Source organism: Ips typographus, linkage group LG6, assembly GCF_016097725.1.
Source record: "Ips typographus isolate SLU linkage group LG6, UJ_Ityp_2.0, whole genome shotgun sequence".
In the NCBI taxonomy this organism is placed as follows: domain Eukaryota; kingdom Metazoa; phylum Arthropoda; class Insecta; order Coleoptera; family Curculionidae; genus Ips; species Ips typographus.
In genome coordinates, this window is record NC_138427.1 from 6,326,188 (window position 1) to 6,350,221 (window position 24,034).

Sequence of the window (24,034 nt, forward strand, 5' to 3'; positions counted from 1 at the left end):
TGTGACGTCATCTTCATTTTATTTAGATTTTAGTATACTTTGCTAGGCGCATTCAAGTTGACATGGAATTCAAAATTTAAAACGTTGGAGGAGATCATTAAAACTATATTTATCCTTGTTTAATGTGTTCTACAGAGATGATCTGGTATTTGAAATGAATTGGTCACACACACCACATTGGAATTGAATGAATAAGTGCAAATTTGAGTGAATTGTCTTTTTTGTTTTCACGTTTCTAATTAATTGTGTAAGTTCATCGGAAATCGCAGTTTTATGCCTGCTTTCCGTGCAGTTATAAATTATAGAATGTTATGTCGGCTGTTTGTCCCTCAAGGAATTGTTTGTGACAGTGCGTTGGACCGTCTTATACTTATATTGTGTATATGACCGCGCTATTCCCCCAGTTCCCAGCTTCAAGTTGACAGTTGATAGAGACGCGCCGCCGCGCACCTCTACTTAAAATTACCCATAAGCCCCGAGAAGCAAATGTGCAAATGGAAAACAAACTTTAGTTTGAGAGTAGCAGTTGCCGGGAGAGGTCTATCAGAATGAAGGGCGGATTTAAAACTGGTGATTTAGTTTGGTAGGGCTGTAAAATGTTTTCCGATAGTGTAATTTTTAATTTGGCGTTTATTTTCAGGACGCGCATTAAGAACCACCCGGTTTCGGTTTGGCCCGCTCGCGTAAGTACAAATGCCTGTCTACGTCAGTGTTTAGAGTGTTTTCGCACCGATCCTGTTATTTGCATCAAATTTTGATATTGCTATCTCGATTGGACCAATCACAGTCAAGTATTGGGCGGTTAACGTTTCTGTGCCAACGAGGATAATCGTGCGAAAGCTCTTTTTTGCGCGCGTCTTTTGTTTTTTGATTCCCAACCTCAAAATTTTCAGTTACACAGGAAAACTTTTTCTTATTATCTTGTTGTGGTTTGTAGATTGAGCCCCAACCGGACACATCCAAGAAAGGACAAGTGTATGTGTTCTTTTTTGGTGCCAAGCCAGATGAGCAATAGTATGTATTTACTTTTCCATTAAAAAACACCTCAAATTTCAAACTGTTGTTTTTAGTGGCTGGGTCTCACACACTGGCATTATTGAGTACAATAGTGAATCCAGAGCAAAATTGGAAGAAGCATCAAACAGAGCTGATTTCAAATTGGCTATTGAACAAATAGAATCTGAATATGTTAAGGTATGTTTATCAGTTTAGTTTGAGTGAAACTAACAATTATGTGTTAAATCAATTTGTAGAAAAATGAAGATGTTAACGATAATGAAGAGACTGAATCCCAATCTAGTGACTCATCAAGAAGAGCACGCCAAGTAATTTTAACTATTTAATAACTGTTACAATGCTAGTTCACACACTATTATTTTAGCCAACAAGAAAATTTAGTATTGAGACTGGAGAACCGTCATCTCCAACTTCAAAAACACTTAAGGGAAAAAGAAAGGCTCCTTCAGATCGAAAGGAAAATGGCAACAGTGCCAGCAAGCAATATAAAGTAGCTTATGTGAATGAAAGTGAAAAGGAGGCCAGTACTTTACTGGATGATATTAATCTTCCAGGAATGGATAAAGTTGTAAGTACAGCTATAATGTAAAGTAAGAATATTTATTATAGAACTCAATTTGCAGGATATCATAAACTTTAGTGAAGTTTCAAAGGTGGCACCTACAACCACTTATACCATTGGTTTTTTGGGTGTAGGAATTATGGGGCACGGTATAGTCACTAATCTGATCAAGGCTGGACACAAACTTAACTTGTGGAGTCGGGATAATGAAAAGGTAAGTGATTTTGTTTTTATTGTATTTTGACATAATTTCATGGCAAATTGTTTAAAAGAAACAATAAGAATGTTCAATTTTGTTTGTGTGTTGTAAACAACATACAAATATGGAAATTTCAAAATTAGAGAGCTCTAGACAAAGATGGAGATAAACTTACAAAACTGTAAGTGACATGTGTCAAGTGTGCTAAAACGGATGTGACGTCATTTAACGACGTTGGTCACAAGATTTTAATTAGACGTCCTGATAAAGTGGTCATGTGACTAACTGAATGTGAACATTGAAACATGTCATTTACAAAGTTATGCTTCAGCTTTGTTTCCAGCATTGATTTGCATTAGTTCTCTCTTCATCATGGGATTCCTATGTATAGAAAATGGCAATTTTGATGGCGGTCGCTCCATGGAGCGCGCAGACCGAATTCGACGTAATTTGACAGTTGATCAAAATATTGTTGATTGTTGTGTTAAAATACGTCATCGTGACGTTAAATTCCCTCTGCAAGCTCAAAAATACCACAATAATAGGTAATATTATTATTTGCACAGTTTAATTAACTGTTAACTACTCATAATTATAAATACACGAATAATATGTGATAAATTGCAAGTTTTTTAAAATTATACTGCTCGCCAGGTCTACCAGGGCAGTGATGTTTTTGGGTCATTTTTAAATCTACGCCATTCTGAAACGGATGAAACAGATTTTAATGCGGTTTGGACGTCATTGAGCTTGGTTCATTGGCTTTTTACTGATGTAAGTTTTGCTTTAATGCACCCCAACTGCCTTATACAGGGTGTGAAAGAAGTGCGTGCAAAACAGTGAAATTTTCCGAGATATTGACCTAAACAACACTTCCTTAAGTTAAAACAAACCGAAAACAAATTATCGATCAATTGGAGACTACTTGAAAATTTCACTTTTTTGCACGCGTTTCTTTTCCACCCTGTATAGTAATTAAGCTCAATGATAGTCCAAACTGCATCACAATCTGTCGTTTCGTTTAGAAATGGCAAGGTTTTAAACTGTCATCTGCCAGTGACAGCCGGTTTAAACAAAAACGGCAAACTGGCAACAATCCACAGAACCTGTCAAAAATCGAAATTAAAAATGTTGAATGAGTGTCAGAAAGAAATCGCAAAATGTCGAAAAATGTCAAACTCACTACTGCAACGATCTCATTACTGCAATTTTCCTTATAATTTTGAAATTTCCTAGCTTGAATTTTTGTATGGATCACACACTGCCACTTGTAAAATTTAAAAAAAAAACACACCCAAAAGAGAATTATTTCTTGTTCTAATATAAGAGACAAATATTCCCATATTAATATTTATAAAAATGAAAAAGATGGCACTGTTTCTGTAAAATTAATTGTCAAAAAATCTACCTGCGAATTTACTGTCTGGATAAGGTAAAATTGGACTTTTCAAATAAAACATAAAAATGCCTTGTGGTTCAAATTTTCAAGTCAGTTTTGCAGCTTGAAACAAGAAAATGTGAAAATTCTCTATTTGGTCAAATTATTATGTAAATTTTCATATCTAAAATGTAAATTTTATCAAATTATCTACTTTCAAGACATCTCTGAAGTTTCAAATGTCAAAACATGAATAATGCCTTGTTTTTCAAGTTTTCAAGTCAATTTTATATCTGAAATGTAAATTTCATCAATCATCATGTCTGAAATGTAAATTTCATATCAACTTTTCAAGTCATATTTCAAGTTTTAAATATTAAAACATGAAAAATGCCAGTTTTCAAAACAAATCTTCAACTGGAAACAAAAAAATGTGAAAATTCTCTATTTAGTCAATTTTCATATCTAGAATGTAAATTTCCTCAAATTATCTACTTTTCAAGTCATTATTCAAGTTTCAAATGCTAAAACGTGAAAATTCTAGGGTGGTTTGGTCACAAAAAAGTACATTTCAATTGTTGAAACTGGAACTCATATTTTTTTTACAACGTGTTCGGCTGTATTGTTAAAATTATCAATTTAATGTGTTGAAAAAAGCTTATTAAACTAATAGTTTTAGTGTTTACTTTTCTGATTGCAATGATACCACAGTACAATGGCGCAATAGTGTGAGAATGTTCCATACTGTTGTTATTTTTTATTGTGCATAAATGACTGTAGAATTGCAATCAATGCATCAGCAAGTTCAGCCAATAAATGTGATAAATGAATTATTGTTTGCTTACTGTATACATTCTTAGGTATTTACAGTAATAAATATGTTATGACAAGGTTTATGATATAACTTTTTCCTATCATACAGCTTGAAAAATGGAATCAAAGTAGACACAAGATTGACAGTTTGATGAATGAACCAAAACTAATTATTGTGTAAAATGACCAGCTAATGCCTATTTACTTCACTTGTCAATTTAGACTGGGGTTGTTACATTATACAGTATGTTAGAGACAGTGTATTTTGTGGGGAAACTAAGGAAGAAAGAATTTTTTCCTAGAAACAGAACAAGATATTCAAAAGTGTCACATTAAATACATCATTTGACAGCCGGTTTAAAAAACATTGACGCAACTGTTCAACAGTACCTAAAAAATGAATGTTTACTGGTATGGCAAAAATAAAAGTCTTGTAATTATCACCCTTTTATTTATAGTAACTATCATTAATTTCGGTCACTGCAAGTGACAAGAATCAGAAAAACCACCCTTAATTAGACAAGTACGGTAATAACAGACGATAGTATTTATAGTACAGCTTTCATTCGTCACAAAAATAGACATTTGAAACAACAATATTAGATCCGAATTCTTAATTTGGTAGTATAGAATTACAATTATCCCATAAAATTGATAATATAGATTTCATGTGATTAAAATTGAAAAGATTAGTAATATCACACTGGGACATTTTTGGGAAGATTTAAGGGCTAAAACTAGTAGTAACACAGTTAAGAGACTATACTCCAATTTTGCCTACAATTTAGTGCTTGACTAATCACTAGAGAAAGTGAATGGCCTGAATTGATTTAAAAAGTTGAATTTAGCTTTGCGTGTTATGAGAGGAAATTTAGGAGTCATTTAATTATTTTATTATCAGTCTTTTAAGCCTTGTTTGTAAAGTTTTAAGTGAAAAAGGAATTTGTTTAAAATGCTACAAGCAGCGGTACCAGTCAAGAATACACTTTAATAATTAAGCTGCTTGATAAAACATAACACCTAAAAGGGAAAAACTTGCACTATCGCAGATTTTGCGCATCCAGTAAGGAAGTTCCTTTATTGCCCGCGCACAAAAAAATGTTACCCTGGTTAGAGATTTGACTTACAAAGAAGTTTCGTGGTTGGTCAGGTTGTTGTCCCCTCCTGGTCCACTTTTAGCTTCCAGTCCACTTTTGCCCGGTAAACTATGCAAATCCGCTGCTCCTGAGATCACGTCTTGCTCAACCACCACTACACTAACTGTCACTAAATCACCTCCGCTTTTACACGGACTTTCCGGATTGACGTAAGCGTCTTTGGAGGTCGATGGTCCATGCAAAATAGGCATAACCGGCCGGTTTTCGATGTAATTGATATGCACTCCCGCCAAAACGTCTTCGTCCATCGGAGACATCACTTTTGATCCGATCGACCGTTCAGTGGGCGTGTAATAGAGCGACAGTTTGCTTTGCGTCAAATCCTCCCCCTCGTCTACCTCTTCATCCAAATTGCTCAGCTTTTCGATCTTGGATTTAATATAAAAGTCCACGCTTTCCAAGTCGGTGGGATCAAAAACGAGACTTTCTGCCCGCCCGCAGTTTCCTGCTCGGCAATTCTCAAAGTATAAACTGGGCAAGTTTTCTAAAACCTTGTTCAAAGTCTGCTGCTGGTATTTGTAGGTTTCCCGTAGCTGGAGCACTTTGTGCGCGCTAAATTTCCGGATCTTATTACGTTGGAACACATAGTTTTCTCTCACCCAATTCAGTTGCGTTGTTGAGTAATCCCGTACTTTACGCACCTGAAACAGATAACCACCAGTCTTAGCTGGGTTAAGAGACTGAGAGAGATAGGTATTTTTTGTTTGCCGCCTTTAAGGCAGTTAGATTGAAACACACTATTGCTGCATAAAACATAGGACATGTCTAGTATCAAAGTTATGATACCATGTAGAGTTTTCTAGTTTACTAAATTATGTTAAATGTAGAAGTTCCAGTAGATTGTTAGTAAAATGGATTTTGTTTACATGAAGACAAACTATATTACAAAGTCATTCAACTCTGCATCATTCCTAAACTGTAGAAGTTACTATACATAACTTTGTTCAATAGGGTTTTTTTCGTTAATTTATGTTGTTTGCAGTGATAATGTATAACTTAGATCTTTTAAAGAAATTGGTACAAACAAGAAAAACTTTTCTCTCTATTTTTTAAGAAACTTTAGCTATTAAAGCTCTGTTGAAAATTGTTTAATTGTATGGACAGGGTACATACTTGATCACAGTACTGTCCTCTTAGGCTGGATAAATGCTGACTGCCGATATCCCTAAAATCTTTAAGGTGTTTTGACTGCGACTGATAACTGTTCTGGATCCATTCCATCTGTTGGGCACAATTGTCTTTAATGCGGCTGACCTAAAACGTAAGAAAAGTTTAGATAAAACTTCACAAAGTATTCAAATCACCTGTTGTGTGTAGTTGTCCCGCAATTTCTCCAACTGTTGTGACTTATAACGTTCAATGTTGTCCAGCATGGCGTAGATCTGTCTGGCTCTAGGTGAAACTTTGTCACGTTTACAGAAACTACAGAAGTTGTTCAGAATACCAAATCTGAAAAGACAGAACCTCAGTAAACTAGTACATTGAGACAATTAGAAAGTACTCACTTATCAAGAATGTAACGCAGAAACTGTATAATGAGAGTGAGTCCCAGGAAGCCAGCGGCACTTTGAGTGCCGACGATAAGACTGATGATCCGTATGTGATTCCAATCGGTTGGGTCAATGTGCAGCAGCACATCTTCAGTGTGATTGGCTACGGGATTACTGGCATAACAGTAGTAGCGACCGCAATCGCTGCGTGTCACATTACGGATCCAAAGCGTACCGTTGTCCAGGACCTGGATCGACTAAATGTCAGAACGTACAGTACTTTTTACGGTTGGAGGTCTGGACAACAACGCCCCCAGATGGTGTTGAGAATATATTGTATTTTTGAATCAATAGTATGGATGAGATGAGTTTATGAAACCAAAATGCTAATAAGCTTATTAGTGAAAGTAAATAAGTTTGAGGATATACACTTTTTGACTTATAATAGGAGCAACTCGCAAAGTCCAGTTTAACTAGAGTGGTGGTTAAGTCATCGTCTGAGTTACTTCTTTTATTTGTCGTCAGGATTGTGGGCCCGTTGATGACGCCATTTTGGCAGCGGGTCACAAACAGGCGTACAATCTTATAACTGACATCGAATTAATCCTAAATTTGTTTAAAAACCTGTCACTGTCATTCACAAAATACATGTACCGAGGTTGCTAACTTTTATAGTCTATTGCCCGTTTCCCCAACATTGACTAAGTGGAGTTTAAGGACTGCTTAGATAAGTTTAGTTTAGTTAGATTGTGTTATTTTGCATCTGATCTGTCAAATTCAAACCTCAACTTAGCTTAAGTAATACTTAAAATCATCTTGAAAGTGTCAGGGAAACTGGCATAATAATTTTTTTGCATAAATGTCATTATATGAAAAACATTTACAATCTGAAAAATATGTAGCACCAAAAGGAAAAAGGGTCAATCTGGCAATATGTGAACATTTTAAATACAAAGTAGGAAAAAGATTCTGGAGTAAATTTCAACATGGTGGCACACACGATGACGTAAGCGCCAACAATAGTGAAAAGTTTTATATCCCCAGTGCTGTTTTGAATACTTTTCCAACTAACAATAAAATTTGTTTAACAAATTTTCAATTAAAACAAATATACATCTATGATTTATAGAAGCTTATCTTTTGCACACTAAATATTAGCTAAAGACAACAAAATGTATGATGCTGTAATTATTATAATTGTTATTTACAACCTTTAATAACGGCGCATATGTGAGGTTTTACGTGTTTGTTAATTACTGAAAATTGTAATTAAACCTAACGTTTGACGTCTGCCTTTATCCGTTCGCTATTTGTAATTTACGACCCAACTCTGGGATCCATTAACGTTAATATCCTAATTCACTTCCAACTTTTTAGGTGAGCTTGTGTGGGGATTAATTAATCGACCTGACTTTTAAAAGTTTGCACAAAAAACTCACACTAGAAGGTTACACATTGAAGCGTCGGTATTAATCCGCAAGGAATTTCGGGTTATTAAAATTATATACAAACAAACGGTTGCCAAAATAGTGATGGCGGCATTCCAGACGGGCCAGTTATTTAAATAGATGTGAAAAAATTACCAACAATCTTGGTCATCTTACCTGGATTCTTGGTGGAATCACTCTTAAAGGTGTCATAAACGAGTCGTGAGCGTGGGGGTGTTTCTTGAAGATGTCAGGGATACCCGTGTCAGGATTCCAGTGGAATACTTCCCGTTTAGGGGTAATCCATGTTATGGAAGGGGGAGGATTTGCTGAGAACCTGAAAATCACATTTTTTTTTTTAATTATCAAAATTTGTGTTGTGTTTGGTTATCGTTTTTAGAGGTTTTATAAATAACTCTGAGCTTATCTTAACTTGGAGCAATGAGGATGGATTAGAAAGTATTCAGTCAGTTTTATACTGTTACGTAGAAATACAACTTCTAAAAAAAGAGCTATTAATGCATCCAAGTCATATTTTATACTGTTTATTTTTATATCCAGATGCGGCCCAGAAAAATCACATTTCAACTGCATTTCAGCCAAATATAATATTTATGTCATTATGATCAAGGACATGCTAATTTGAATCGGAATTATCTAAGGTCTGTTAAATATTTGCATCTCAATAGTGATGTAACAGTGCAGGTGTCGATAAATGAAAAGTAACATATTTCAAAGCAGTTAACACTCAGGTTTTCGGTACAATCTGTTTCAAGGGTACTGTTAAATTTGTGGTTAACATGCGATAAAAAAGTAATAAGCTGTCAAATAATTTTCCAAAAGTTGCTTATAACCAAAAACATTAGCCCCAGAAGGATAAACAATAAAAATGAATTATTACTTAAACCTAGTCGAAACTTTCAAGTTGTTTTCAAGTGAATGTTGACAAAATTTCTCGATAAGCGGAAACGTTCGACCTTTACGCAACAAAGGACCTTGACCCTACAATTCTCATGAAAACTCGAAGGAAACGGACGTGGGCGAGCGTAACTTGATTACGCCAAGTTGGAATCGTTTAAAAATAAACTTGGAGGTGTTGAAAGGGATGACATAAACGCAATCTTTCGGTCTGTCGTAAAATTTTTTTGTTGACTTACCTGCATTCAAGCAAAGCATCAGACTTTAGCCTATACAGCCTAGTTGGGGTTTTATAAACGATCTGGGGCCTAGTGCAGTTCAGATGCTGTAGAGTCAGTAACATGTCGTTGGGGTAAGCATCAGGGCCGCATGTCAACTCGGACATGGTGACGTTTTTCCTGGCCTCAGTCCAGTCTGCGAACCAATGCATTCTGCAGTCGCAAGCCCAAAAGTTGTTGGAGATATTGAGGTAGTTTAATCTGCATAGAACAAACCCTTATTTTTTTAATTTCTAAAAAAAAAAAACATCCCAAAACGTACCTAGTTAAGTTGGCAATGCTTTTTGGCAGGAAGGTGAGCGCATTTCCGCTTATATCCAAACGCTTCAATAATGGAGTGTCGGCTAGTACGAAATTCTCCACCACCTTTAGTTTCTTGTTGTTTCTGAGAGATAAATTTTTCAATTGAGGCACGCCCAGTAACTCCGAGTTATGAATTTCCTCGATACTAGTGTTGTCGATAGTGAGTGATAGTAGTCTAGGGCTGAAGTGCACTAACCCAAAGGTTAATTGAGTGAACTGGTTTCCACTTAAGTTCAGCTCTAGAAGGTTACGCAAACCTCTGAAAGTCCCGCTGGCCAGATCGGTTAAAGGATTATCCGCCAAATCCAAGAATTCTAGCTTGTTAAGAGAGTCGAACAGACCCTGAGCAATGTGGCGTAATGAGTTCTTACTGAGATCAAGCCTTCTGAGTTCGCTGAGGTCAGCTAATGAGTTTGAAGTCAGTTTTGCGATACGATTGTTATTCAGTAGTAGAATTTCGATGTATTTGTTGAATTTGAAGAAGTGGTCGAGAAAGGTTGCCAAGTAGTTGTGACTAAGGTCCAGCTCGGTCATGTGTTCCATGGCGAACACCTTTAAATTGTTGTGAACGTGTAGTATTTATTTGAGGGATAATGGAAGAGATTACCTGGAAGGGCAATGCTTGAAGCTGGTTGTGGCTCAAACTAAGTGTTCTAAGTTTCTGGTTCTTGAACACAGCTCTAGGCAAATCGATGATGCTGTTGTGGGACAGATTTAGATGCACTAAACTGGAGAAGTTGCTGAACGTGTGATTTTCCACTTCGTTGATGGCGTTATAGCTCAGATCAATAGTTTTCAGTCCTTCGGGGTTGACTAAGATGTTTTTCAAACGTCTCAGACCTGCCAGAAACCATTAAAATGTTTTTAAATTGAAACACGCCCTGGATTAACTCACCGCTCCAGGTCCATTGCAAGTGACGCACAAACTTCAAGTCCAGTCGGACTTCAGTGACGTTCTTTAGCTCTAAATGAGTGACATCACTGGCAAACGTGATGCCATCTCCAGGGCGATCTGCGCAGCGTAGAAAAGTGGGTTTGACGAAGAGACAACCCCAAGGCGCCTCCGTAGTGGCACCGTGTCGCGCATGCGCTGTACACGAAGCCACTGTCAGAAATAGAGCTACCCATAATAGAGGATGGTAGCGTCGGTTAAACGACGCTACCGCACCGGCGCATGTCAGCCGGCCGAGCGTAACCATTCTCGAAAGATCATCGTCTGCAGAATGAAGCCGAAGAAAAGACAGAGACAGCTGTCTTTATCCCTTGTTCTGAAATTAAATTTAATATATTGGACTTTATGTCAGTGTTGTTGTTGTATATAGAAAACAAGATTTTTTTTAAAGGAATTGCATAATCTGATAATGTATTTACCGCTTAAGCAATGTGTTGTAGGTAACTGTAATCGATTTGAAGGTGAAGGTTTTGGTGTCAGTTTGTACCACTAACTGGATGAATTTCTTAATAAACGGGGAATATTGCAATATTTAGATTTAGGTAAACTTAACCGAGCAATGAATACTGGCTGTATCAACGAAATCGATTCCTGAAACCCAATCGAACAGATATTAGTAAATAAAACACATTAGCAACCAAGGTTAGATGAACTGAAACCCCGCAGATATTTTGCACGTAATGAGATTCTCTGAAAATAACTTTTTCAGGCGTAATGCCCACGTTATGCTTTTCACCATTTACTTAAATTGACAACCAAAAAGACAATTTACTTGAATTGTACAAGAAATATAATGAAAATATTTTATCATGTCTCCTGTCTAATTTGTATTTACACAAGTTTGATACTTTTTTACAGTCAAAATTGATGTAATAGAACTTATATAGTTTTATTAACGGTTTTCAATTGTAACTTTTAGTAACTCAGTCACATAATAAATATAAATCTAGAATGTCATATTAACAATGATAAATAGGTGCAATAAATTCACTATTGCACAGTTCATTATCAGTTATCTTATATCAAAGCCTTATGGTGTACTTAAGGGGACTTTTATAATATTAGGCACATTTTAATAACAACTAGTGACTGTAAGTCAAACTTTTTTCTTTTTGTTGTTTAAGTATTTATAGTTATCTAGGAAACAAACCACTTCAATTATCTTTTTACATACAATTTTCGAATTGACATAGCCATTTTATATTTAGAGGCTTTGGTTGTTGTTTGGTTTTGTTACTTTTTAAAAATATTTCAAATAAGTCCTCATTTATTGTCCAATATACTGGATATTTGACAAAATGAAGTAACATCATTATAAAAGTTATTTGTAGAAATAAGGCCCTTAAGGTGCGGCGTTCTAAAAGGTCGTTTGAAAGACTAGGAAAAGGTCAGATTACGCTTAGTTGAAAAATGCATTGAGCTTCAGCTTCGTCAGCTATAATTAATAGTTGCTATGTTTCCTCGTATTCCTACCAAGTTCAAATGGATTGTATAATTAATGTACCTAATAATAGGTCTGGAGTCAAACCTTACCGGGTTCAAAATGCTTTGTTTAAATAGTCACATTTAAACCAGCCTGATAACAGATGTTATTTACAACACCGGTAATCGATTTGATCTAAATTGCTTCGTTATTATTTGCGACACTTTATACGATTGGGTAACTGACGTGAAAACTTACGTCTGTTGTTCTAATTGAGCGGCTTCGTTGCTAAAGTTTTTAATTAGATAGAAAGCAGCGGTCCGCAAGTTTTCCGCGAAAGTTTTGAAACTATATTTGCTAAAATAAATGTTTATAGTACACACGCGCCCTCCTAAGAACTTTACAGTTTCTGGAAGTTTTTTGCTGGATGTTTTTAGTATTCCCCTATCGAAAAAGTATTTTGATAACACTGATATACATAGATTAAAACATTTAAACTAACTTACGTCTGAGTTTAAGAAGTTTGAGAGTTTATACTTGCAAATTTCTCCAAAAGTCTCTCTGGTACACATTTTTGCTTCCTGAGTAAACAATTTAACGCGAATTATGTCAGCAGTTTACAGAATGTGACAGTGATTGTTGTTGTCATTAAACCCGTCACATCTGTACACACTTATCTGGTAAACGAGCGTTGCTTCCAAGAATTATGCCCCAGGTAGACGGTTCATCTGTATTTGGCTTAGACTTCTTCTTGTTTTCCATTAAACCGTGACAAACTTAAACGGTTTTCGTTGAAAGTCCCAAACCGGAATAGAAATGCTCTTTGCTCCTAACTGTCCCGACTAGGCAATGTTGATGTAAAACTTGCATAAAATATGCATGTAGAAAAGCCGATACTCGACCCAGTCCAAAACATCATTAATAGTTCCAAGTAATTAAATAATAGACGCCAAAGGAGATAACGACTCCTCTGCTTGTTTACCATTTTAATTTCATTTGAATACATAATTATATAAAGTATCACATAACCGAGTTACTGCCAAATTTAGCAGTTTGTTGGGCATTAAATTTTTGAATTACATTATACACTCAAAGCGGAAACGTTGGAGACAAAGGGAATTTACGTTCATTAGGCTTTGGCAGTTTGGCATCTGTTTCTTTTAACACTTCAGTGGCAAGTAACCCTGCTTTATGATTGTCTGTGTTGTCCCTATTAACCCAAATAGTAAATTTTTACCTGACTTGCTGTGCTAGGTTAAATCTGTGATTTATATTAGGAAATCTTCTAGTCTGGTTAACTCTTAAATGAATATTTTCAAAAATAATTACTAAACTAAACTTACCAGCTGCATTTATCAGTATTTACTGTTTTCGACTAGTAACTAACAAAACATAATTATGGCCTGGATTAATTAGTAGTAAACCTTTTATTATCAACAAAAAGCATTCATATCAGTGGTTTAACATTAATTATAGCCAAGCCAAAAATTGTTGTTGAAAACCTGGAAATTTTGAAAGCAACACAGATTTTTTTTAAATATTTTGTTATATCCTAAATTATTGACTTTTTTAAAGAGTATCCATAAATTACAAACACAACTGACTTAACCACATTTTTGTATTCCTGTAACTTTCCAGCAAATTTGGTCCAAGTTGTAGTATTGTAATTTTGTTACCTTTAGTGTAATATTTATGTACCTCTCAGTTTTTGATGAAAGTAATGTAATTATGTGCATATTGTTACTTAACAACTTTGCTACCAAGTTACAGAATGTTAAAACTAATTTATCTCAATATGCATTTATTATAAGAGAAAAAGACATATTTTGACCCCAAGAAAAGATACCTACATGAATTTTTGAATCATTCTGTATATTTTAAAACCTTAATTCTTAATTCAAATTAAACCAATGATTGTTCTGATTGACAGTTTTTAAAGGTAGCTCTGTGTATGTTTTTTTAAAATGTATCCGCATTCATTGTTTTTTAATTTATTTACTTAATTTATAAAAAATAATGAGATAAACCTTTTTACTTAGGGTTACTTATTTGTAACATTCCAAATGTCTACTAAAGCATTTACCTTTTTATGCCCAAACTACATCACATCATTTTACTGCAATTTTTGTCATACATTTATTCTGTTAGAATGAAGTCCATCCAGTATTAAAAAACTAATTGAACAATATAACGAACATATAAAGTCAAAAGTGAGGTTCCTAAGAAATATTAAGTTAATAATTTCCTTTCTTATTTGTGTTAAAGATTAGTATGAAGATTGTATTACTCATAGCTTATTGTTGTAATTACAAGGGTTGTTTTGTCAAATTGTGAATAATTTTTCCAGAATAACCCCTGATATGGGTCAAAAGAAAATAATAGAGGTAAACTTTGTCCCATTCAAAACATTTACTTTTCTATTCCATTGTTTGGTAATCCCAGATTACTTTGATTTCAGTTGTTGACTTTGAATTAAATAGGTTGATTGGTTAGTTTTGTTGAACTGTGGTTAATGTGTAATGTAATAAATCAAAATATTATAAAACATAACTAATGCTTTGACAACATAGGCCAGGGTAACTGTAAAACATTTAACAGCATCTGAACATTACCAACTTAAAATTCTCACAAGTTTAATTTTTGTGGGTTTGCAACAATGTAAATGTTCACAGCAATCTGTATAAACAATTGACATTCTGTAAGTGCAATGGTATTCCATAGAAACAATAAAACAAGAAGTGATTCATTCACTTTCTGTTTTTATGTGGGACAGTTAAAGAAATGTTGATGACTGTAGGTTTTAACACATCCTACTATTAAGGAGTGAATATAACTTAGTTCAGGTTATTGTAAAAAATATAGTATTTTTGTGATGATATTAAATCACAGCTTTGTAGTGTAAATTTCAAGAGATAATTTCATTTAATAAAATGAAGTCAACATTTTTTTATAAAATAAAATTGCTATTTAATAGGTCTTAATTATTTTTTTATAACTGTATGTTTATACAACAGTTTTTGCGTAGAGTGGACCATTGCACCCAAATTGGCCATGAAATGATTACTGTACGTTTTACTTTTTTGTCAAAACATCAAATGTTTTTATTTAATTTAGCTGTTAAGTTGATAAAGCTTAAGTAAATATCCAGTTAATCAGGCATTGTGACCTGGAAATTGAACTCCAAAGGTTTTAACAGAACAGTAAACAAGTTGAAGAAGTGCAAATTTTCCTATTGTTTATTAGTTAGTAGTTAATATGGTTTTATTGGTATTACATAAAACCGAAGCAAGTTATGAAGTTTCACTTTTTATTGAGCAACCCTGCCTTTTATTTGTATATCACTTTAAAAGGCGAGGTCGTTAGTAAATCCATGGTAAACTAGTAAGTAACCTGGTAAAAAGTCTCCTTCGCGTCTCTTTAAGGTAAAGAGAATCAGAGAGAAAGATCACTAACCTAAACCAGATCGTCCTCTCTCTGCCGACTTATTACCGAATCACTATTTCCACTCCATTGTTGTCTTTTCAAATCAATGATACAATTAAACTATCTTCACGTCAATGAAAACACTCCGAGAAATGGCAAAATGGTGGAAACGTGCAGTAGAAATCGAAATTTTTTTAACGACGGCACTCACTTGCACAGCCTTCTCGACCACGTCGTTTTCGAACTGCACAGCTGTTCGGTGTTCAGTCCCTTCAGTTGTTTTGTGTGTTTCTCCCGTTCTCCGCTTGCCCGTGCGCAGCAGCACCGGACGAGGTCTGCTTCCATCGACCCACTATAACCAACCATGTTGCCATATATTTTACTTTTATACTAATTACTAGTTGTTATTTATTCCCTGTTGTTGATTCAAATAAATGATAAATACGACAACATTGCATGTGGATTAAGCGCATTTTTGTTCTTTATTGTACAATCAGGAACTTTTTATTGAAATGTTTGATGATAATGTGCTAAAAATGGCACTTTTGCTTTTTCAGTATCCCCTTATGTTTGGATAACCATTCATACAATGTCTATTTATTTTTCTTTTAGACAGACATATTAAATTTACCTTCTAAAAGGATTTTTTTAAATATTTGGTTTATTGATAAATATTCTTCTAAAATGTATTTTTATTGGATGTAACTGCAGATTTTGAGACAAAAAACTAATTGACGTCACTGTGACGTAATTTAACAAAACCGTAATTGAACGTACTGTCAAATTACGTCATCGTGACGTCAAATTCGCTCTGCTTGCTCTATAAAGCGTCAAAACAAATGCGGCCCTAATATTCTCAAACAATAAAATAAAATGTGGTATAATAAGTGTTTACAAATAAATTTACGATTCTGCTCACCGGAAATAACGTATTTGATGAGAATGTTACATGTATGCCGAGATAATCTTCAATGTAACTTCTTTGTTCTCAGTTTTTTATTCTGTTAATTCTTATTTCTTAAGGCGTTAAAACCGTATTATTGAACAGTGAGCTCTGTTTTCACAAGTTCTGAATCCTTAATTCTTAGATTTAAATGTTACTGCAAACAACTTCCATTATCCTTGAAAGTTCCCAACTTTTAACTTTTTACGAATTAAGAAACATATTCTTTGGGCATGTGTAGATTTAACGTTCTTCTGCAAACGTCCCAATAAATATAACCTTAAACAAACATTATTAGTTAATTGTTTGCTATATAGTTAATAAAAAACGTATTAAAAAAATCAAATTAATACGAATTTTTTAAATCGTTCTTAAAGGAAAAAACTAGTTATACCGTAATTTGGCTTGGTCATATTTGCTATTTATACTGATACACAAAAAAGAAAATTTACATTTTTATTGATTCAGCTTTTAATGAATTTTTGAATTATTTTCCTAGTTTTATCATTAACCATATTAACTTCTATTCGTTTGGATAGCTTCTATACAATAATTTTATTTTTTCAGTGTGACAAAGTGAAGGAAAAAGCAGACGCATCGGAAGAAACCCGGGGCAAGGTAAATGTGTGTCTGGCACCGTGCGACGTGATGAAAGAATCAGATATAGTTTTTAACTGCTCTTCTGATCCCGAGGCGGCAAAAAAAGTAATTATTTGATTTAGTATTTGTTGATCTAAACGCATTTAAAATCTATGCAATTCTAGAATGTTTTTGAAAACTGTGGCGTTATCCATGGCAATGAGACCCTGGACGGCAAAGGCTTTGTCGAATTGACTGGTATCGATCCTCAAACTTCCATTAAGATTAGTGAGGGTATCCAGGCTAAAGGAGGAAGGTATTTTTTTTATAAAAGACACACTTTTACAAGCTCTAAATATGAAAAATTTTAAGGTATTTGGAGGCGCAACTTCAAGGTAGCCGCGAAGAGGCCGCCAATGGTTCCCTGGTGATTTTGACAGCTGGTGATAACAGTTTGTTCGTAGACTGCCAGAGCTGTTTTCAGGCCATGGGAAAGTCGTCTCTATTTTTTGGTGAGGTAGGCACGGCTTGCAAAGTGTACCTGATTATGCAGCTGATGCAAGGTAACTTTTTGAAAGAGACTTATATGGTTTGGCATTATCTGGTTGGTTGGCGTTTAGGTATTTCTCTTGTTGGTTTGGCCGAAGGACTGGTGTTGGCCGATCGTTGCGGCATCTCTGGCAAAGACATAATTAATATTTTCAATATGACTAATATGGCGTCGCCTTATCTATGCAAGAAGGCCACTAAGATTATCAACAAAGACTTTAAAGAAGTAAGTTTAACCTTTTTTTATTTATACTATTTTTGTAATTATGTATCCGAAACTCAGTCTTAATATGTGTTATACCATGGTAAACAGAAAAAAACTGAGTTGAAAAATGTTACAATATAAAATTGCGTTGAAACGAAAAACTAAATTTCCGTATCGTCTGACCTCCGATATGATTAAGTTTTGAATGACTTTGTCAAGTCAAACCCAAAAAAACTAAACTGAACTAAAGTGCATACCTTAATAGCAAGTACTAAATACTAATCAAATAAAGGTTATTTGGAGTTAATTTGATAGAGCACTTGCTATTAAACCTTACTAGAGTAAGCTGCTGTTTATTGCCTTTTTGACCAAATAGGTTATGTAGGCTTCCACTAGTGTTAATAACAGTAATGGGTAAAATAATACCGACTTCCACGTTTTTTAAAACTCCCGGTTTTCCTAAATTAAGCTTTTATCTATGATGTACCTCAAATTAGTTAAATTGAGCAAAGTCCGGCTTAAGCCACTACAGTACAGCCGAACTTAAACAACAATTCGTTTGCCATTTAATAGAATTGCATTATGTAAATTTCAGGTTGAACAGTCCATCAAAAATATGCAAAAGGACATTAAACTGGCGCTGGGACTGTCCGACGATTTGATGCAACCCCTAATGATGGGTTCAGCCGCTAATGAGGTATACAAATATTCGCGAAAACTCGGTTACGACGACGACGACTGTTCATGCATCTACATGAAAGCTAGGTATTAATTCTAAATTTTTTTCAACGAGTGTTCTTTTATTTTGACTTATTTTTATGATTATTTGATGGTTTTTTATACCTTTAAATCTATTTTAGACGTTATTATACACACTTCTAATATACGTAAAGAAGTGATTAAATTTATTTTATAACTCCAGTTTTGGATAAAATAATTCTTAGTAAAATGTTCTTATAACAATTTTATGTGCAACTTTTTTATTTTCTTTGAAATCTTGACTAAGGATACATTTTGTAACTAGAAAAAAAGATCATGATTTAAATATAAATATAGTTCTCTGTAGGAAATGTTTTTTTTGTAGTTCGAACTTCCATTTCCTTTTTGGCAAAAATAGCCTTAATTCCATAAAATTTTCCCAAATACTTTGATCCTTATGCCTTATAATAATAATTAGTAAGAATACATAATAATTAAGCAAAACTTCTTGAAAATAAATAACAAAATAACAGTACACTCATTTTACTAAATACAACACCAAAATATGTAATGAACACTAAAATGAGTGTGTAACAAAGTATAATATAATGTTTGATGTGAGGAAACAAACTGTCATATTTCAAATATAATGCCGCTAGTGCGGCCAAACCGCTAAAATTGCTATAAATAACGACAGGGAACTATAATATTAATGGCAATAATTGTATTAATATCAACAGATTAAAAGCTTCGGTTAGAAACTGTGTATTAAAAGTTAGTGCTAGACTGTTCACATGGAAGTTACCTAGACACCGTGGCGTTGAGATCTTAATTTAATAATGGCGGATTGCACTGACGTATTCTAATTAAGGGCCCTAAGATTCCCCTAATTGTAATTTGACTGTGACAGATCATGTACAAAATGTCACAGACATATTAAAGCTTAACCTAGAGTGGCCTACACACGTCGGTGCGATCGGCCCTTATGTACGTTTTCCCAACATTGGCTAAGTTGAGTTTAAAGACAGCTTAGGTAAGTTTATTCTGTGTTATTTTGTATCTGATCTGTCACATTCAAGCCTCAACTTAGCTTAAGTTGTACTTAGAATCGACTTGAAAGTGTCAGGGAAACAGGCATTAGAGATTTTAAATGTTAATACGTAGATGTTCCGCATTTTTTACCGTTTACCAAATTTGCATACTTTTATTTTCTATACGAATTTGTGGCAACCAGGAGAAACTAGTATACTTTCAATTAAGGCATATTTGGTCTCCTAAAGTTGCTTTTTTGTTTTCGATAATATTTACCTTGCAACTCATTCGTCTCATTCCAATTTGACGCATGCAGTGACTGTAAAAATACTGTTTTATCAGACGTCGCTCATTTTCTTAGAAATATGCTCTGCTAAGGATGATAAAAACGGATTCGGTTTTTTCTTTTAAAATGCTATTATAATGCAGTAATGTTCACTCTCTCTTTGATTAGTCACTATATGAGAAGAAAATAGTAAAGCAATTTCAATCCTTTAAAGGGTGTAAGACATCAATTTCGAAATTTTAAATCTGAACTTACATTCGAGTATTCAGATTCTTTTTGTCAAATTTCAAGTTACATATTTTGTTAAGCCAGTCCAAGATGGTGACTTACTGAAATTCATTTGTGTCATTCAATGGGAGAATTCATCTGTCAAAGAACAACACATACGTTGATTTAACATAAATGACGATTTTAAAAATCAAATTTGAGGTCTCAATTATTCTAACCGCTAATTATCAGAAAATTCCAAACACTTATCATTAATGCTCTTTAAATTAAATCCTGTAAATGAATGCATTTTTAACTCCTTGTCAGTTTGTGCGCGACAATCCAACTGATTTAGGAACTTTAGAGTGTTCATTGATCGATTTGAATGTGTCATTCTCCAAAGACACTTTTAATTAACCTTGTTTGAGTGCGATTGAGTTATTCGAGTTGATTCTCTTGAAACAAGTGTTTGAACCAATTATAGCAATAGCATAGGAGCTGTTGTGTATAATCAAATAACACAACTTTAATTCATTTGTCAATTTATAACTATACCATTAAACGTGTAGCAACAGTGTATTTACTCCCTCTAAGGGAATAGAGTTTGGAGGTTACTAATATTTTAATTTTTTTGTCTCCCCTAAAGACAAAAGTTTACATATTCTAACTATTATTTTGAAATTTACCAATAGTCATAATAAACTGGCTGTTTTTTTGTTTTTTGGTCGCTTGTATATTACTGGCTGATAATCGTGGATGGGCGCTATTTGCGATTGCATTAATGGTTATTTAGTTGATAGTGTGATGCTTTTTTGGTTGATACTCTGTATTCTGTTTAGATTCTTAATGGTCGGAAAAGTCACGAACATCTTGTCGGACTGCTTTTCTAAGCTTTAAGCGAATAAAAGTTCCAGTGTATCAAGATCAGTAGTTCCATTTTGACCCAAATCCAGTCCAATAATTTAGTCGATGCATGAAACAAGTAAGTCACATTTAAATTATTTACCTTTTTGTTTTTCCTTCACGATACGGCAACAATGCAATTTTATTCCGTTATCACGTCATATTTTTATTCCTTTTCCCTATCATACAGGTATGGAAATTTACAAAGCATTGTTCTTGACAAATTTAAAAAACTGAAAAATGTGTCAGCTTGTAACGGGGTCAATCAGACTGATAAAGTGGTTATAATGACAACTGTTGAATGACATTATATCCTGCGTACTGACGCATGTCACTTACTTTTCCTCTTTATCGAGAGAATTTGTTCACAATGATTTTCTCCTTTTTTTTCAACTACTGACACTCATGTTTATGGGACATCCTATATAAAAGGGTGCTCTTGACATAAGTGTGCTAATAGCGAATGTGCAGTCGTTAATAATTTACATATTTAACAATAATGTGTTGTTTATCTACTATCCCTATAGATAAAAACTTTAACTACTAATGTCACCCTGTAGCTTAAACGTTAACTAGAAAACCGTTTGATATCTTTACACAGTTCAAACCGCAAGGCCTCAAACGTACTACAGTATCAAATCGTTTCGAAAAGGTTTTAGTTGAACCCCAAAAGTATAACGAAACTGCAACCGAAGTGATAAAATTGAATAACCGCGGACGGTAATTCGATTGCGATTCTATAATTTCTTTCTATAAATCTCTTCGACTGGTATCGGGGCGAGCAATGAGTCGAAAAGCGAAAGGAAATCCAAGAACGGCCATCAAGAGCGCGAATTCTTCGGCTTCAATAAGAAATCGGGCCCGTCACTTAGTGTTTGTGGGGCCGCGCCAAGGACACGATACGGGCCTGGAGTTCGAGTTGCCGCGTAGACGATAATCAATTATCGAAAAATCCGGACGCGATTTTCATCCATGTCAGTCTAGGCGAGGGTACGTTTTTCCTCATCCTGGTGCTAGTGCCGTGCATTTGCTACTTAATGCGAGTGAGTACGCGTTACTGCGTCGGCGCAGATCGTCTCTGTGTGTCGTGAATCGGATGTTACGATTGGATTAAGTAACTCACTTTCGGTAATAGGAGGAAAATGCTTTGTTAGATGTATGAAACGGAACGCACACTAAAAATGTTAATACAATGACAACATTGCATCATCTTATCGTTTCAATCCCAATTTAAAGAAAAATTTGTATTTCAGTGGTTTTTTGTTTGTCGTTAGAACTTTTCAAAGTGTTACAAAACGTTTGTGCAAGTATAGATTCATAAACGCCTCGCTTTTTAGGTACCAGGTATTGCAGTTTCAAATTATTTCTTGTGTATATCACAAAATATTGAACTGTAAAGGTGGTATCCAAACATCACTGCCTTTCTATAGTAAGTTTAAAGTTACTTGGCATCCACCAAAATTGTATTAATAAAATGCACTGACGGTACCTAAATTGACCAGGAAATTGGTATACGTAAGAAAAAAGTCGATTATTCATTACGAAACAGTTTGGGAGATTAATACGCCATAGAGACGAAGACAAGACGTTCTAGAAATCACCTACTTCAAGCCTAAACTATAGTATATTTTTAACATGCGAGCAAAATGCCTCGGGGTTTAAAACGTCAAATGTCAGCTAAATATTTGTAATAACTTTAAATTAATAAAAAAACTTCCCACACTGTAAAAACTTGAACTTAATTAAGTCCAGAAGAAAATAGAGAGTATTTGATTTTGTCTCTTGTGATACTGTAATTATGCTAATAATTTTCTTTATTATGTAATATTTTATATCGGCACTGAAGATTGTTTTTAACATCTCCTCATCATTTTTTTGAAATATCTGTCTGGTTTTGAAGAAAAAAGTTGATCTGCAGGATGTCTTCATATATATTTTTTCATAAAATTTTAATTGTTGTGATGAATTAATTAATTTAGTTCTTCTGTAAAGAAAGCAACTATATTTATGGAGCCAGTCTAACAGTTGATGGTGAAATTTAAGACATTAAGATGTCCAAATTCCTCCATTGGCTCTGCTAGACGACGTTAAAATTATTTTCTTATTTTAGTTAATACATTGAAATTTGATTGCATTCGGCACATAATTTTTTTATCTCGTTTAGATTGGCGTAAATCTTATTGCTTTTGGGTTATTTCACCCCAATCTTTTAGGTCTTGATACCAAAAGAACGTGTGTCGTTTTCAAATCCGTAATGGTGTTATGTGACTATTCCGGTGGTATCTTATTGTGCTAATCGACCTTTCACTCTCTTCCACACACAATAAAACGTTTAAGTCCCTGTGATTTCTTCGCTTTGATCTTCCCTTGCTTTATGCCTTCAATTGGTTATTACTGTGCCTTACGAAACCTTTTGACAGGTCCTTTATCAAACTCTCGTATTTTCCAGACAATTTTGAATTTTTCTACTTGTTAAACGCACTTACTGTAGATGAGGAATTCTCACGTGCTCTTCTATTCAGCACACTCGTCCAATTAGCATATTAGGATCGCTCAATTCCAGAAATTTTGTTTACAAATGTGTACAATACATCAGCCTTGCCTGTAAATCAAAAATAGTCCCTTTTCGGAACAACCTTTTGGTTGTAAGGAGATCACTTTTGATCAACCTTAAACTCCACTCCTTAACTTCTTGTCCTCGGCATCCACCGAATATACCAAACAGTAAGAAAAAAATCTCAAAATTCTCTCTAAATTCTTTATCAAGTTGGTCTGAAGGATTCAGGGCTTATCTGCATTTTCATTAATTTTTTTAAGTTTAAAATGTCCAGAAACCCTTGGCTTTCCTAAGATCATCGCACTCAAGTCATAAACATCCACCACTTAATGCCCTTGATACATAAATGTGTTTGTTACTTTTGTTTTATTCACTTATTACAGACCAGGCATACAAAAATAACATACTAGGTTTTTCACTGGCATATTTTTCTACCCAATGGTATTTTCACATTTACTTTCCCTGCTCTAGATGGGATTTTATAGATGTTCTTCGTACAATTTGATTCAATAGTGAATAAAAGAACGGCATATTGTTAAAAATTAGACAGGAAGAGAATAGACGAAGTGAAAGTTTTTCCGACCTTCCTGAGGTCAAGACTAAAAATATCGCACAACCCAAAAGCTTATTTGTGTTCAATTTTTTAGTTAATTTCTGTTTTTTCGTTTCTTTAGCCAATCGACAGTGTCAATCAATTTTTAAATTGTTTCTTTCTGTCACTAAACTGACAGAAG

The 24,034-nt window shown here is 34.3% G+C and overlaps 3 protein-coding genes across 8 annotated transcripts in view; 2 read left to right on the forward strand and 1 right to left on the reverse strand.

Moving 5' to 3' along the window:
* Nucleotides 1–444: 444 nt before the first annotated feature.
* Nucleotides 445–18,686, forward strand: LOC145731153 (uncharacterized). The gene is made up of 12 exons (XM_081982792.1): nt 445–583; nt 641–683; nt 938–1,014; nt 1,071–1,194; nt 1,254–1,325; nt 1,382–1,585; nt 1,641–1,793; nt 16,851–16,988; nt 17,048–17,178; nt 17,235–17,425; nt 17,483–17,637; nt 18,212–18,686. The coding sequence occupies exons 1-12, from the start codon at nt 549–551 to the stop codon at nt 18,386–18,388; spliced, it is 1,500 nt and encodes a 499-aa protein (XP_081838918.1). The 5' UTR covers nt 445–548; the 3' UTR covers nt 18,389–18,686.
* Nucleotides 4,401–15,606, reverse strand: LOC145731150 (uncharacterized). Of its 6 annotated transcripts, none has more exons than XM_081982788.1 (10): nt 15,371–15,606; nt 10,438–10,810; nt 10,150–10,382; nt 9,502–10,094; nt 9,201–9,440; nt 8,221–8,380; nt 6,632–6,864; nt 6,431–6,575; nt 6,240–6,380; nt 4,401–5,788 (listed from the first exon to the last, which is right to left on the reverse strand). In XM_081982788.1, exons 2-10 carry the CDS (start codon nt 10,739–10,741, stop codon nt 5,093–5,095), a joined length of 2,745 nt encoding a protein of 914 aa, XP_081838914.1. In that variant the 5' UTR covers nt 10,742–10,810; nt 15,371–15,606; the 3' UTR covers nt 4,401–5,092. The 6 variants fall into 6 exon arrangements, with proteins under 6 accessions (XP_081838914.1, XP_081838911.1, XP_081838915.1 ...); XM_081982785.1 differs by having other exon boundaries at nt 6,632–6,873; XM_081982789.1 differs by having other exon boundaries at nt 4,401–5,767; nt 6,632–6,873; nt 15,371–15,605.
* Nucleotides 18,687–21,663: 2,977 nt separating the features above from the next.
* Nucleotides 21,664–24,034, forward strand: part of lilli (AF4/FMR2 family member lilliputian) — a 63,953-nt gene continuing 61,582 nt past the window's right edge. Inside the window, exon 1 of the mRNA XM_081981853.1 lies at nt 21,664–21,871. The gene's annotated coding sequence lies outside the window, so the exon portion shown is untranslated. The remainder of the gene's footprint in view (nt 21,872–24,034) is intronic.